The following is a 16,230-nucleotide window of genomic DNA, read 5'->3' as shown; positions in this document are numbered from 1 at the left end:
CAAGTCCAGTTATTGACTAAATGCTGGCTGATGTTCCATTTCCTTTTGATTCTTGCTTATAGAGTGGTGGTGGAAGAATACCTCACATCTATCCCAGAAGTGGTTACAAAGTGTCTTGCAAATAGTTCAGGGACAAGAAAAGTAAAGTCTTTCTGCCTTGCCTTTTTCTGTTTCTTTAGCCAAGATAACAGTTTAGCTGTTTCTTCTCTGTACCAACTGCAAAACTTTTTTTTTTTTTTTTAACTATTTTTTTTCCCTTTTCCATTAAGGTATTTCTTGCCTACATAATATGAAGTACTTGTCCTGTATCTCAAGTTTTGCAATCACTGTAATTCCAGTTGAGCCTGGATTGTTATATTGAAAATTCTGACGAAAGAGTAACTAGTATTTTGTTTAATGCAATTAAGGAGTAGTGTAATGCAAGGATTTAGAATTCTGTAACTGTAGTATTGAAATTTTGTTTAATGTATAAACTTGCCCTTTCTATAACAGGTATTTGTATTGAGGGAAAAACTGAAGGATCCACTAGCAGACACCAGAATTTTAGAAAAGTAAGTCTTCTGTTAAATCTTGTTACTCTTATGAACATAAGCATGCTAATACAGAAGTGTATTTTGCCACAACATTTTTTGAATGCACTGAAGTTAGCATCCCCTAGTGTTTCCCTTATTTTCTTTCATTCTGTTTTTCTACTACCTTTTTTTAAATCACTTTCTGTTCTCTAGGATGATGTGCAGGACTTCCAGGGGAAAGGAGTGGGGGGAAGTGGGAAGGAGGAGCTGCTCATTTGGTAATTTCTGACTTGGACTGCGCTTCATTGTTGATGCTTAAAATGTTCCTACTCTCTCGTTGTATGGAAACAGGAATGTGAAGTCTCACTTCTTGCTTTATGAAGACACTCTCTAGTGAAGTGCACTGCCTACTGTGTTCTTCAGGCAGTCAAACAGTCTACTCTTCACAGAAGTTTTACAGAATAATTTAGCTGTGAATGAGTCACCCGCACTGGGAAATATAAGCATCAGAATCACTTCCACAGCTGTGCAAATAGAGGGTTGTGCAATTAACTTGGAAAAAAAATTATGCCTATCACTAAATATTTTTGAAGTGTTTTATTTACATGTTTGCATTTCTGCATGAGACAGATAATTAAGTTTCAGGTTAAATATTAGCTTTCTGAAACACCTGTCAGTTGTTCTTGGTCATTGCTGTTAGCAACTGACTTAATATTTTTTTTATTTATGTCCATTTGGTACACTTGTACAATTCTGAGAGTTACAAGTAGCTGTTGTTGAAATAAATAATTCTTCCATTAATTTTTCTTAGTTTCATATTATTCATTTAGGTGAATACCCTTGTATAAGTATCTGTGCTGAGTATCATCTTAGAACAGTCACAGTTCATGCTAATTAATATGTTGTTTGATAGAGAAGTTGATAACTACTTAGCAGCATGTCAGGTATATATACTCCTGTGTTTTACATTTTGCTTGAGTTTCCCATTGACTTTAAGGCTGAGTTCTAGATTTGTTTTCATACCCGGAAGCTGATCCATGAGTCTGGATCACTGTATATAAAGAAACTTCTTTCTATCCAGCAATTTAATTTGTCCCAGCTTGCCACATGAGATGCAGCCATGTATGGGAGAGTACAGCTGTTTCATTTAAATACAAAGCAGACTTCTCAAGTAGTAGCTATAACACTCGTTTCTTTGAGCACAAATTTGAATCTAATTTTTCTTGATTTTGTTTTCTGGCTGTAATTTAACACATGGCGCAGGTCAGCATGAAAAAGCATTGTTGCCAGAAGATGTCTAACCTGGTGATTCACTGTTTCCCTTCTCCTGTGCCAACACAACTTTTGAGCAGCCATATGGTGTTACAAATATAGTTGATTTAGCTAAATGAAACAATATTTGGGTTAGTTCTAGGCTGGACCAGTTTTAGGCTGTGTTGGCTGTGGGATCATGGATACTAATGCTAGCAGAAAAGAGGGAATTTAATATTGGTGTGGAAATGAGTGGGCAAAGTAGTGATCAAACGCTAACATTATGAAAAGTTTCACCTTTACCAAGGAGTTTGGTAAAAGTGCTTACAAATATAAAAAACTGTTAGGCTGTGAAATGCCTAGTATCTGTAGCTGTGTAGTTACCTGCATGAATCTATATGTCTTGCTATCTATATGTCTTGCTGTCTATATGTCTATATGTCTATATGTCTATATGTCTATATGTCTTGCTGTCTATATGTCTATATGTCTATATGTCTATATGTCTTGCTATCTTGCATGTGTTAGTTTTTCACCTGTGGACTGATTCAGAGAAATTGCTTTGTTTCTCTCACAACCTAGGTGATCATCCCATCCATCAGTTAGGAATAAGTTTTTCCTTGTTGTATTTAAAAAAACCCGAAAACCAACCAACAAACAAACAAAAACAACAGCAACAACAACAAAACTTGAGTTCATTTCACCGAGTTGTCTGGCACGGCATGCTATTTCCCCTCTGCCCCCTGCATTTCTTTTTAATGTGTGTGTAACTGAGAAGCGGTAAGATGGTTCTGGATGTGCTAGATAACGGCATTGTAAAGGAATAAGCTGTTGATATGAAATAGTTGGTTGTGTCTTAAGGGTGAAGTAGATTATAAATCAAGCAAAACTGTTTCAAGGCTCATAGCTACATCCTTAAAATTTCTCCTAAATAGACTATAAAGCCATTGGGTACAGAAATAACTTCCATAACTTCTTACAGACCCTCTTGGCCATCTCTTGGCTTCTTGAATTGTTGAAGACATTAGAATGCAAGAATGAGATATGTAAAAAGTATAAGTGTTCATTTGGATATAAAAACTAATACATTTTCATTAGGTAGATTTTTCTGGTCTAGGATAGAATTTTGGAAAGATTTATTTATGTGAATTTCAAAAACTACTTTTTAGCCACATTTCCCACCTTGCAACACACATATGCACACTAAAAGTCTGGCAGTTGAGGTGCTCACCTAACATGTAGGTTGATGTTTTTCTGCCCAACTAATGGTAGTGGAGAGAAATGAGTGTTTGTTTTTGTTGCAGTAATAATAATTGTAAAGTCTAATTTCTAAATTTATACACAAGTTTATGTCAGCACCAAGAAGAAATTTTGTATGGAATGGAAGAAGAATTTACTTGGTGGTGTTGTGCTTTGAATGTGTAATAATTATGTCTGTTGCATTTGGTAATAAATTTTCTCCAGGATAGTTTTCAAAAATTAGTTGACTTTCTATATCTAGACATTCTTCCCTCTTGTTATAAGGGTACATGAAAAACTATGTTTAACTCTTTGATCTATCTCATTACTTGGTGAACTTTCATCTATATTTTTCAGTCTAGGAAGAGTATTTACTTTTTCCTTCTTGGTCAGATTTATTAGTATGCTTGGTATTATTTACCCTCTGAGGAGAATGTGACAAACCATATTAGAAAAATTGTTGTTGAAACTAATATCGGTATCTGATACAAAACACTTAAAATGGCTAATGTTCTGTTTCATAAATATGCACATTTGTAATTGAATGAATAATTTCAAAGTGTTGTAACTCCAGGCTAGGCATCTTGGTACCCTATTTCAAAGTTTTTCCTTAAATTTCTGTTGGTATTGAGAAGTTATCCAGTGAAGAATTTTTTTTTCTTTTTTTGGCTGGTAACTTTTTTTTTTTTTCTGTAGAAAATCATTATTTTGTATGTAGCAGATGTTTTTCTGGGATAATTAATGATATTCAGTGGGAATTCAATTTTTGAGCATGTGTGTGTAGTATTTTTTCCCCTTTTGAACTTCAGAAAAAAACCCTGTCAATTGCTTGCCCTCTCAGTTTCATGTAAGAACCTGGAAGAAGGGAGCTGGGACTTTATCTGTTTATTGTAAAATGTACAAAGTTTAGATTCCACTTGGTGGAGCAAATAGCAGAATCTCCAGATTTTACACAATTTACAGCATTTTTTTCCACAGCACAGTGGACATTAATTTAGAATCTGTGCTTGAGCTGGCTGGCTTCAGGTTTTTTCTGCCCAGAATTCCATTAAGGGAAACGGAGATTTACACAGACGTGAAGATGTTCTGCTTTGAATTGTAACATTAACAGGTTAGCTTCTCTTGATTAAAACTCATGTTGTGAAGTACTGTTTTTTGTTCAGCACTGCTTCAGGAGGCAGTAGGTGTATTTTTCAGTGAGGCTTGATGATGGGCTAAGTTGTGTTTTAGATGTGCAAATACAATGCATCCACTTAAGTCTAACCTGCTCTTCTTTGTAAAGGAGTACTGTTGATCACCTATGCCAATTTGAAAGGTACCTGAAGCCACACTTCTTAAGAAGAACAACATAATAAAGATTGTATTTAAAACTGTGAGATATGTGGGTTGTTTTAAACACCTCATTTCACAAATCTGCTTCAGTGTGTGGCCAGAGCTGAAGCGCTGCTCTGCTCCAGTGAAAGCCAAGGAAGGGTGGCAAGAAACAGGGTGAAGCTTTATAAATAATGTATCGTGTAGCCGATCGTGTACTCTTGTACAGACTAGTTGCACAGGATTTACAAGCATTATTTCTGCCACACTTAATGGCTTTGTTGTTGAAATGAATATCCAGTAAGGAACTGTGAATACAAAGGACCGAGAAAATACTTTAAATGAGAATACAGGATAATATCAATTGTTTCTGATGGCCAGGTCATTAAATGCTACCTTTCAAATTTTTATCCTAAACTTAGTTAGGTTTGTACTACTTTCTGATTATCCTTTATGCTTTTCTGTGACAGGGAGCATATTCACTGACAAGCTCTGAAAATCAGTATTATAATAACTTTCTTTTGATATCTTTGTTAATAGCTTGAAGAGAGCACATAAACAGCACCTCAGATGTAGTTAGTTTGATTAATTTGGATCCTAAAAGGCAAAGATAATGTAGGAAGCCTGGAAAGGGCTGAAGGGGGAAAACAGACTGGGGAGTGCTTCAGCACCCCACTGCCAAGGACCAGTTTTGTTAGAAGGCCAGTGACCTGCTGAGTGATTCCCCAGTCCCTCCCAGGGAGTGGAAGGGCAGCTGCTCCCAGGGCAGGGCAGCTGGGCTCCAGCAAGAGCAAGATCACCAGCACATTCTGGTGACGAGGCACATGTGAGGACAAGTCGAGAAGTCAAATCAGCAAGTCAGAAGCCAAATCAGTGGGGTACATGGACAGGCATGGGCTAGGCTTCAACGTAGCCCAGCCAAAGAGTCTGAGGCTTCTTACAGCTTTCTTGCACATATCTTCACTGCAGTTTGAACCAAGATTAGAGGACTGCACTGTATTGTGGAGCGAGCCGTGGGCCCATTTCTATTGTGAGGAAGGGGAAGGAGTTGCAGACTCCAGAGAAGAGTGGCAGCAGAACAGCTGTTTGAGCAGAGATGAGCCCAGATATCTGGAACAGATGGGTGGTGGGCAGGGGTGTTTCCTCTAACCATGAGCTAGAGAGATGGAAATTGCAAACTGCATTCAGTCCCAAGTTACAGTGCACAGTTCTTTCCTGATGGTGAGACAGAATAATACGCGAAGAATGCAGGAGAGAATTGTCTGACAAACTGTGTCTAAGAACTTGGGACTGAATGCAGTTTGCAATTTCCATCTCTAGCTCATGGTTAGAGGAAACACCCCTGCCCACCATTTGTCTCAATTTCACTCACAAATTTTCCTATTAAAAGGCCATTTGAGATAAAGTTGTGTGGATGTCTGCTGGAAGCAGCCCTCTCCTACTCTGTTTTCCTGTGAAGCAGGTGTATAACCACTAACCTGTGGTTATAGAGTGTTCAGCTACAGAAAATGGTACTTCTGGGATGTGTCAGCTCTTCTGTATGAGTACAGACCAAGATTGCAGTTGATTTATTGACACGGTAGAGAAAGGGTTGCAATATATCCCTATTCCCAGGTGCTAGAATAACCTTTTCAGCTGTGAAGTTTGGACGACATTTCTTAGAATTCCTTTCAGCCCAATTTTCCGATAATTTTGTTTGTTTTGCCTTTTTTTTTTTTTTAGGTAGAAAATGAAAGAGACATATGTCAGTTTTAAAAACATAGTATTTTAACAGATAGCCTTTGGTTAGTGAGAAAGGATCAATCAGTCCTTACCCTAATTTGCATTCTGTTGCTGTGTATACCATTGCAAGCAAAGGAGCAAGTATCCTGAAACCTGCTAGCATGTTCTATTAGACCAAATGTATACCTGATTAGAAAGCAGGTTATGGTTTACCTGTCTAAAGATTTCTTGTTTTCTACAGAAGTCTATGGTTACTAGAGAGGAACTAAACCAAAGTAAATTATTCCTGCTCTCCCTTCTACCCCATCTCCAATAGAGAGAAACCTGAAGAAAAAAAAGATGTTTGGGCTGGAAATAAACCTATGAAACAAAGAGCAAAACGGAAAACATGAGTGATAGTGATGCACTGTTCAGGTCGTGAGCCTAATGGATGCATCTCTGCTTGCCCATTAAGGTGGTATGTCCCAGTAGAATAAAACCCCAGAAGTTCATAATCCAAATTATCAGAAGCAAATGTTTCTTTGTTTCTGGAAAGGAGTATCAAGAATGTTTATAATTATCTTCAGAATCTGTACAATGTAAACAGGGCTTCTGGTGCTGTGCACATGTTGGGAGTCAGGTTCTGGCTCAGCTGTTTGCTCACAGTGTGACTTTTCTGCTCCTTGGCTTGCTTGCCCTGGCATGTAACTAGTGGCAGAGCTCTGCTGGGGCATCAGATGCTGTGGAAGCGCAGACTGGCGTGCTGGGAGTTTGATTCTTTAAACAAGATCTTCTCTAAAGCTGATCCTCGGTGATTATAATAACTAGTTTGTTCCCCTGGCAAAATAGGATTATGTCACAGAGATCAGGTTGTACTACGGAAGTTAATCTCTTTCTGTTTGAAAACCCTGTAGTGTTGGAAAACTGTATTGTTTCCTATTCTTCCTGTAATCTTTTCTGGGTGAAATTATTTGACTTGATAATATATGAGATCTTGCATTAATTGTCTGAGGGTTGTAATGTGTAAAGTCATGAAAAAATTGCTTATGAAATCAAAACATTTATAGAAACATCATTTTTACAATGTAAGGGCAATACTGATTCTTCCTCAGAAATATTTAACAATGTTACCATTAAGGTGCAGAGCTGGAAACACAGGGGTTTGAGTCACTGGCTATATAAAAAATTAAGGACAAGCAATGCATTGACTTTTGTCCTATCCATTTTTCAGTCCAGTCCTGACAGTACATCTGTCATGAGAAAGAGTGTAGTGTAATGTCAGAGTTTGTTCAATCTTTGAATTTATTTCTAATATCACTTTTATTTTTATTTTTTAATTTTATTTATTTTTATATATATTTTTATATTTATATTTATATATTTTTTATATTTTAATTTATTGATTTTTAATATCACTTATGTGCACACCAGTATTGACAATAAAATTGTCTTAAAGTTACAGAAATTCCTTCCGTCTAAAACACAGAATGTTTTATCAGATAGTGTGAACCTTTTGCTATTACCTTAGATTGGATTGTGGCTTTCTACCCGATGGTTTATTTAGAACCTTGTTTCTTTGGCCAAGCAATAAGTTGGCACCCAGTAACTCACTGTCTCTCCTCGAGTGATAAGTCAGCGTAGTGCAGAAGTTGCAGTGTTGCCAGTTTTTGTGATTTTGCTACAGATTGAACAATGTTGTGTATTTTGAGTTTGTATATCCGAGGCAGCAGCTAAGGTTTTTGATTGAGGACTCGGCTTTCTTAAACAGAGTAAGTTTCTAGCCTTCTTTGTTGCAGAAAAGTTTGAAAACATGCACTGAATGTGTACAAAAGACATAGTCTCTAGAGAGAAATACACTAATTAATTGTATTTAAAAAAGGCTAATGAATTGTGGAGACAGACCCGTGACCTTTGAACACTTGTGGCTGACAATGCCGGCGTGTGGGCGTCTTTAACCTTTCTTCTGGCTTTCACCCGCGTGCCAGCTCAACTGAGTTAGAGATCTATGTGGTTTGGGTTACAAAAGCTTTTCCACTGTGATTAGCTTTCTTTTTGGTCTGGTTTAAGCTTGCTTGTGTTCATTTATGACATAAATATTCCTTTCTCCTCATCTTAAAATCCCTTTTTGAAATAGCCTCGAAAAACTGGTTCTGTGCTTAACTCCTGTGGTGTTTGTCTTAAGTGTTTAGTTGCGATTTCAAAAATAATACACCTCTACGTACTGTGGAGATGAGCTCTAACATCTTCCTTGTTAGAGCTCTGTTAGGAGCTGGGTGAGAGTTAGCCGTGTTGTTTGACTCCAGGCAGTTTAAAAACACAGGTTTCATGTTGCAGGCTCTGTAATCCAGACTTCCATGGGAGTCTTTGTCATTATTAGCATTTGCACTTGTCAGATGGAACAAAACAGAACAGGAGAGGAGGCTGTAAGCACCTAAAAAAGTAGGTCAATGGGCCAGCAGGTTATTTGGCTAGAAAAGAACAAGTGGCTTCATTGAATCATGCTGTAATTGTTTCTCTTCTGTTGGCAGATTGTTCTGCTGTGCTTTAATTTCCTATGCTAATATTTGCATCTGTATTTTAACCACTTAAGAGCCTCTGTGAGGGGCAAGGGAAGGAGAAACTTAACTTTTCTAATAAGAAATAATTCTGGTGTTTTCCATAAAATCCTTTAATGAATTTAAGAGTAGTATAAGCTTAGTTTTTAACTCCCAGCCTCCTTTTTAGCATTTAATATGCTTTCAAATAAAATATTTCTGAAGTGGTACAAGTAGGTTGTATAGTGAATACATTTTATTTTAAAAACAGTAAGCAAGGCAGAGAGAACCAGGATAAAGATGGGAGAAGAAACTGGTTTAATGTAACTTAGAAATGTAGAAATTAGTGTGCTCAAGCGTGAAAACTATACATGAAAAGTAACAGTATAAAGAGACTGGAAGCTGGTCATCACTTTTACTGGTGTCAAGCTTTTTTTTATGAGGAAAAGTGCATTTGTGAGGTAGGTTTTTGAAAGTGTGTTTGAAGTGGGTTTTGAAAGGAGGAGTTAATGGCTGTGTCTGAGGGAGCAGCAATAATGCAGCTGGGCAACTTTTCTGGTTGCCAGCTGCAGCATTCTACACATTCTGGTGTCCTGAGAGTGGCAATTTTAGTAACTGGGAGAGGAAAAGACATAACTGAGAAAGCCAGTGGAGGCCCAGGTAAGTGTTTCGGCAGTAAAGATGTTGAAATAATGGTTTAAAGACATACATTGAAGGTAGCAAGTGGAAGTGAAGATAGTGTGGGAGACACTGAATTCAAAAGTAAAGAATGACATCGAGATTAAAGGTCAGCATAAAATGATGGATTAAAGCAGAGATGAAACAGCTATTTTATCAAGAAGAGCTTTAAAGCAAGGTGAATTCAGATAGTGAAATACTTGGGATATTTTACTTCTCTTATATATATATATAAAATAAGTGATCATTTAAAAACTCCTTAATTATAAAATTTTAAATTTCATTTACAGTTCAGAATTTAATGCTTTTCCGCAGAAGAGGATACATCTGACTCTCCACATTGTTCTTCAAAGGAACCAGGTTTAATCACTAAACCTTACGCTTTAACAAGTCCCAAAGTGTAAAAGGTAAAGTTGTATAATTAAAAAGGTTCCTATGGCTTCCAGTCATAAACACTGAAGGGCTGAATAGCAGTGTTATGTACTGTCTTTTTTTTTTTTTTTTTTTTTTTCTCCAGAACGTGACTGAATTTAATTCTTAGAAATAGATGTAGTCCTTGAGTTCTGTAGTGTTTGTGTTGAACTTAACTGGTTTCATTGGAATAATCTCTGCCATCTTTCCCAGTGGCATGTAGAAGCACTGAGAATGCTCAGGGCATTGCAAATCTGGAGGCAAAGACAGAAAGGTCAGACCTTGAAGAGGGAGAAACAAATGCACTACAGGTGCATTGCCTGTAGTCTTTAAGTTATTTTAACTGTTTGTCATGAATACCGAATCTAAGTTGCTAGTCCTGACGTAGGACCTGTGTACTGTAACAAGTGAATGATTTTGTTGAATTCTAGAAATTGAGGGCTTTGTTAAAGTGAAAATACTGACTCTTATATTCTGATCCTGTGTAATGAAGATGGCAGTTGTGTCACAGGTAAAAGTTTTTCATATTCAGGGGCACATGTATTTTTCTTTTGCAGATTAATGGAACAATATATCATTTGTCCTACAAAATTTCATGTTACTCTTGATCCCTATAATGTTGGGTAGTGGATTAATTTAAAAATTAAGACCGGGCTAAAAATGTAATTAGTACATACTTGTGTTAGTGCATACTATGTAAACTGAAAGAAAACAAGTTTCTAACTCGTGTCTTGATTTTAAACCTAATTCTCTGCCAGTGATGGTAGTTTCCTTTTACTGCTGAGCTTTCTTCCTCAATTTACCCTTCTATTCAACAGCTGGAATGCAATTTTCCTGGAACGTTTTGCAGGCTGTCTGGATCATGGAATTGTAGCTGCCATGTTTCTTGTGGCATTAACACTGCAAGTTCCACTGGATTTGTTGCTTTCAGAAACAAACAAATCCGTAGTCTCAGAAACTATGAGTCACCAGAGTGACTAAATCCACCTCCTTTGAAATAAACACAATGCCTTTTTACTCTTAAGTTTATAACATACTAAAAACTCCCAAACATCTGCACGTTCAGCTCATATCAGACCCCTTGCTGCATGCACTTGTTCCTTAATCGCTGACAGTGTTACAGTCCTGCTGCTCCCTTTGAGCAGCTTCTGACATCTGACTTTTCTGTATCGAGAAGAAAGGCTTAATTGCATTGTTTTATGTTTTCATAAACATTTCAGCTTTTCCATATAGTCATGTAATTTTTTGGCACCTAAATGTAGGTACTTGTTGAATTAAATGCTTACTTTAATTTTATATTCCTTCTCCCACTATTAGTATTTCATTCACATTCCTTATTCAAAATCATATGTACACTTGACAAAAAAAACAACTTCCCTACTGAATCTTTTTAGTGAATAAGTGACTGCTTTAAGAAATGGCCAGGTTAACTATAACTTTCTCAGAGTATAGAGATCACATTCTAATAGGTATCTTATTGTCATTATTTCACAAGTCTATTATGACAATGTGCTCAATAAAAGTATAGCAGGAAATAAATAATAGCTGTGAAATACTATATCTCAAATGATTTCTGTTCACACAATTTCTATATAGAATGTATTACTACTGAGGAGTGTATTTTTCATCTGTTCAACCTTCAGAGTTATGAGAGTCTTTTAGGGAAAAGTTCAAATAAAAATGAAAAGCTATATCTGAAATCAAAGACAGAACGAGGTTTGTATTGGTTTTGTCCAGACTTATTTATGGTGATTTAATAAAACAAAGTTCTCTTGAACTCTCTGTCACGTAAAATGAGATACTGAAGTCCAGGTTTTGATGGTAATGGAGACTGTATTAGAGAACGTAGGAGGGCAGAGCAGCAGGTTGGAAGAGAGGGGAAGATTAAGAGCAGCTTATAGAGCAAATGAAGACTTCAGTATGCTCTAATGAAGAATGTTTGTTTGCCCTGAGTCACATTTCCATGTTCCTTCTTCTCTCTCTACAGGCAAACGTACAAATGTCTACCACAAGACTAAAGTGTGATATGTTATGTTTTTTACCATAAGCACCCATAAAATGAGCTCCATTGCAGACAGGTATGTTAGTAAACAATAAGAGTTTGGGGGGAATTACTCTTCATTGCTTTCTTTGTTAATCTTTTTTTATGGTTAATGTACTGAGAATTTTAATATATGCAAAAGATAAGACAAATGAGGTTTTGGCTATTTTGGCAAAGTTACTTTGATAGTTGTTAGATGTGTTGTTTTGTAGTAAGTTGATTTTTAATGTTATTCGAATGTTTGGTTTTGAGTACTTCAATATTTGATTAAGGAAAACAAATACATTTAAACAATTAGTGATGCTGCAGATGATAGTAAAGTGACCTGCTAACCTATTTCAAGGGAAAAGTAATAGCTGAGACATGGTTTCTACCTGATTCCTTGAACCAGACTTTCTTAGCAGCTTGGGTGAACATCTGTCCTTAATATTCCTTAATATTTCAAGACTTTGGGAAAAGAAACTTATGTTGAATTTACAGAAAGTTAAACCCATTCTAAATAAATAACAATAAAAGCAAAGAGTAAAACTTTAAAGTGCTTGTCTGGGTTCTCAATTATTCTGGTGAAGTTTTGTGGCATTTCACTGAAACTTCAGCCTTTTGAATATACAAATTCCTTTTAAAAGATTTATTTTTATGTAGTAGTGTACAGAAGAATTACTTCCTAGCATCACTGGTTATTGTAGTGTATGATTGTTTTATGACAGTTACTTGCGTTCAGGGAAGGAAACATTAGGATGAAAAAATTAAGGGTTGACACACAATGGTCAGAGTGAACAGCACTAAATAGACGGAAGGACAGAAGTTAGGGAAGTAAAATGTGGAAATCCATTATACAGCAATTTTGGAAAACAGGATAGTTTTGACTTGATTTTGAAAACAAAAGAAAATGAAACAAAGGTGGTGTATGAAATATACTGAGGCATCTTCAAAGGGAAACGTTCTCATTTTGATACCTATTTTACCTATTGACTGTTGTCAGCTGAGGAAAAATTTGTGATACTTGGTTAGGAAGCAAATACAATGAATGCTGTTTAATGTTAATATTAATTGTGTATTTATAAGATTGCATACATGGAGGAAGTATAGCATCTTCATCAGCACTCTTCCATTAATGATACTTCAGTATTTCAGAAAAATGCACTTTTTAATTATTATTTCCAGTATTTGTAACAGAAGTTGCCAATAAATAAAAATAAATTATATTTGTCCTCTCATGTTTTGAAAAGGGTAAGGAAATGCAAATAATCAAGAACATAGAAAAAGAAAATGAAGTAATGTTCAATTAAGTGCATAGGGTTGTAAGTTCACATTAGAAATAGTCTGAAAATTCTTTGAGTTGTATTAGAAATGTAAGGGTTTTTGCTTGCTATTTAGTAAATAGCCTACAAGAAGAACTTAGAGCAGACTTGGCTTCAGCTAATTGGAGATGGTCTTCGCATGACATAACAGTAAAACAGTGCTTCAGTTTCTTGGTGTAACAGAGATGATTAATAATTTTTTTTCTCTTGTGGTGTTTGGACTCCACAAGAGAGAACTGTTACACTCTAACATTTATTTATTTCAGAAATGATGGAAGCATTTTTGATGGGCTGGTGGAAGAAGATGACAAAGATAAAGCAAAAAGGTAAGTTTTAAAGTTATTTAAAGCTAAGAAATGTCCTATACTTGTATACTTGGGCTTACCAAGGAGATTTCTAAGCAATAAAAATGTGATTCTTTTCTAAATAACCATATCATTCAACAGCATTTCTTTTACTGTCATTATTCAGATATGTTTTGTATTTATAACTGTGTTTCCATTATTTGTGTCAAAGGATGGTTTATTCCAAAAGCTTAGCTGCAACTCTCCTTGAGAGGGAGGAAGCCTTTCTTCAAAAACGGTGTCTGGGATTTGGAGTAGGTGTTTTTGTGACAGTTATCACGGCAGTGATTCTTAAGGTGCTGTTTGCATCAGGAACCTGGCAATAGTATGCAGCTTATTGTACAATGGTGTCATTGTTGTTATAAAACATTTTGTGCTTTGTTTTTCAGAGTGTCTAGAAACAAGTCCGAAAAGAAACGTCGAGATCAGTTTAATGTTCTTATCAAAGAGCTGGGTTCCATGCTTCCAGGTAATGCTCGGAAGATGGATAAATCCACTGTACTGCAGAAGAGCATTGACTTTTTACGGAAGCACAAAGGTAATTCTTTGTAATAATAATAAAAAAAGTTTGTAAGCTCTTAATTATTTTAATGATATCCACTTAGTATATAAAGCATTAACAGTTTTGCAGTTTCTTTAAGGAAATTATAAAAAAATGTAGAGATCCCGATAAAATATATTAAGGTCCTAATTTAAGTAGCAGAGATATAACTGGTTTTGCTAGTATTTTGCAAAAGCCAGTACTAATATTTTTTGTTCTATAGTTGTCAAAGAAGTCTGTTTCATAAAGAGAAGCATTTATTTTTGAAATAACCATCAAGTTTTTTTGTTGTGGACAGACCTCCAGAATATAGTTGCTTCATAAGATGCAAGTTGTCGAAGTTTTACTTCACAGAAAACTCTGCTGATCCATTTCAGTGGAAAGTACTTACTGAAAGTACTTATTTTGATATTTAGATAAGACTGGTTTGAACAGTGGGTTCATCTCTCCAAGTTCCACATAAAGCAAAACAAATCCCTGAAAAACCTAGTCAAGGGAACTTAATGCTCCCTCTCTTCACGTCAAGCATTTGCACAACTGGCTGCTTTAGCAAAAATGATAAAGCAATAGGGTATTGTGGTCTCCAGCAAGCGTTGCTGGGTAGGTTGTTTGAGAGTGGCGTGCTGACTAGGATCATTGGCTTTTTCTATTTTCCTTTTAGCTGGAAAAAAATCCCCAGAAAAATCTGAAAATATGTTTAGCTGAACTAATTTTCAAGACATATCCACTGATGTATAAGTGAATGGGTGTGTGTTTGTTGTTTTGTAAACCATCCTGTGAAATGGCAAAATGATGAATGTCTTTGAACATCCTTGGTATGTTTTCTTTCTCTGGTTGTTTGCATCAGCTGGTGGTGGAACATACCCAGCTATGTTGTACTGAAATTCATTACAGATCGTTATTTCTGCCACTAAGTGTACACTTATTTATGGCTATTAGATGTTTCTGTATATAAAAATTCCCTGTTCCTGCTCCTACACTTGTTCTTAATATGGCATCTTGTGGTTTACACTGCCAAAAACAAGATTAAAAATTCAAGAAAATAAGCTCTTTCACTAGTCAGCCTGTTTCCCCAAGTAATTCTGACCATGCATGCTAACTAGAAAGCACTAGGGATGAAAGAAGCAACTGTTAGGTTATAGAATAAAATAAGTTAAGCTATTAAGTGGATGGGTATATATGTATTTATCAGCTGTATGTGTGTCAATTTAAGGTATCTTACGGTATGATAAATACTTTTGCATACCCTAGCACATCTCTTCCGTTAGTGTCACGGTTCACATAGCACTAGATGTGTATTGAATAGTGCTGTGAAAAGGTAAACATAGCAATTAAAATGGAAAGGGAAGGAGAATCATTTGTGCAAGAATTCACAAGTTTGGGGTTTGTTTTTCCAATTAAATATTGATTATACTCTTTTAATTCTCTTAGACTCGTTTGTCTCATAACAAAAAGAAAAACAGTATGGAATGCTCTTTTTCTGTAAAAATCAGTTCTGTAGGTTCTAAGGTCTTAATGAAAATTTGTTCTGTTTCAAAATCACTTTATCTTGTGTTGATGATTCCTATCATTAAATATAGAGTGTAGAATGAACACGTGTCAAACAGCCAGCAGCACCAGTCATACTTTTTTCCTTCAAAGTGCTTTCTCAGATTATTCTTAAAATTACTTTTATTTTCTTTAGTATAAAGCAGAAAAAAGCAGCTGTGGAGATGGGTACCTTTTAGGGCATGGTCTTTTGTCCGTCACCTGATGGGTCAGAGTGCAGCTTGTATCATATTAAGGTCCCTAAACCTCTGGCTGCTAGTGCTCACTAGTGTTGTTCTGCACTGGTTTACATTAAAATGCTTTGAACAAAATATTGGCGAAGATCAGAAACATGCTTTGCCTCCTGAGGTGCTTGGATCTGTTTGTTACCATAAAGCAGAGTGACCCCAGCAATAAATGAATTGTTCAGCAATGATTATCTTCTTTACTGTTGAAAATCCTACTGTGTTCAGCCACCAGGTTTTGATTAACTGCAATGCTTCTGGTTCTTTCTGGACCATTTCCACATTGGCCAGGCTTGGTACTCTGGCAGCAGCTCCAGATGAACTATCTGAGCTGCTTTTTGGCCAGTGTGGATTCTGTTTCTTCTTGGGAAAAAACAGTGGGGTTAGCAGACTGGAATTATATTACTGACAGAGTCTCAGTTACTAATATTGCCTGTCATCTTCCTTTGAATTTGTGAACAAGTTGTTTTTTTTTTTTTTAATGGTGAAATACTGAAGAATTTCACTGTTTATAATTACAACTGGTAGATGGCTATTCCTACAGCCCACAGATAAAAGATGCTACAGATCCTGGCCCTGCTGGCAATTTCTTTA

General features: G+C 36.1%; 1 protein-coding gene across 14 annotated transcripts in view; it reads left to right on the top strand.

Moving 5' to 3' along the window:
• Nucleotides 1–16,230, top strand: part of CLOCK (clock circadian regulator) — a 64,820-nt gene that overhangs the window by 19,089 nt on the left and 29,501 nt on the right. For 11 of the 14 annotated variants that reach the window (XM_065060940.1, XM_065060927.1, XM_065060938.1 and 8 more), the window contains 5 exons: nucleotides 493–551; nucleotides 9,517–9,633; nucleotides 11,625–11,715; nucleotides 13,246–13,305; nucleotides 13,713–13,861. In XM_065060940.1, the coding sequence (XP_064917012.1) occupies nucleotides 11,669–11,715; nucleotides 13,246–13,305; nucleotides 13,713–13,861 (256 nt within the window). In that variant the 5' untranslated portion in view covers nucleotides 493–551; nucleotides 9,517–9,633; nucleotides 11,625–11,668. The remainder of the gene's footprint in view (nucleotides 1–492; nucleotides 552–9,516; nucleotides 9,634–11,624; nucleotides 11,716–13,245; nucleotides 13,306–13,712; nucleotides 13,862–16,230) is intronic. The other 3 variants (XM_065060933.1, XM_065060936.1, XM_065060935.1) reach the window with 1 other exon arrangement.

This window comes from Columba livia, chromosome 4 (genome assembly GCF_036013475.1).
Source record: "Columba livia isolate bColLiv1 breed racing homer chromosome 4, bColLiv1.pat.W.v2, whole genome shotgun sequence".
Lineage (NCBI taxonomy): Eukaryota > Metazoa > Chordata > Aves > Columbiformes > Columbidae > Columba > Columba livia.
The sequence above is the reverse complement of the archived record's forward strand: the minus strand, read 5'-3'. Positions and strand labels throughout refer to the sequence as shown.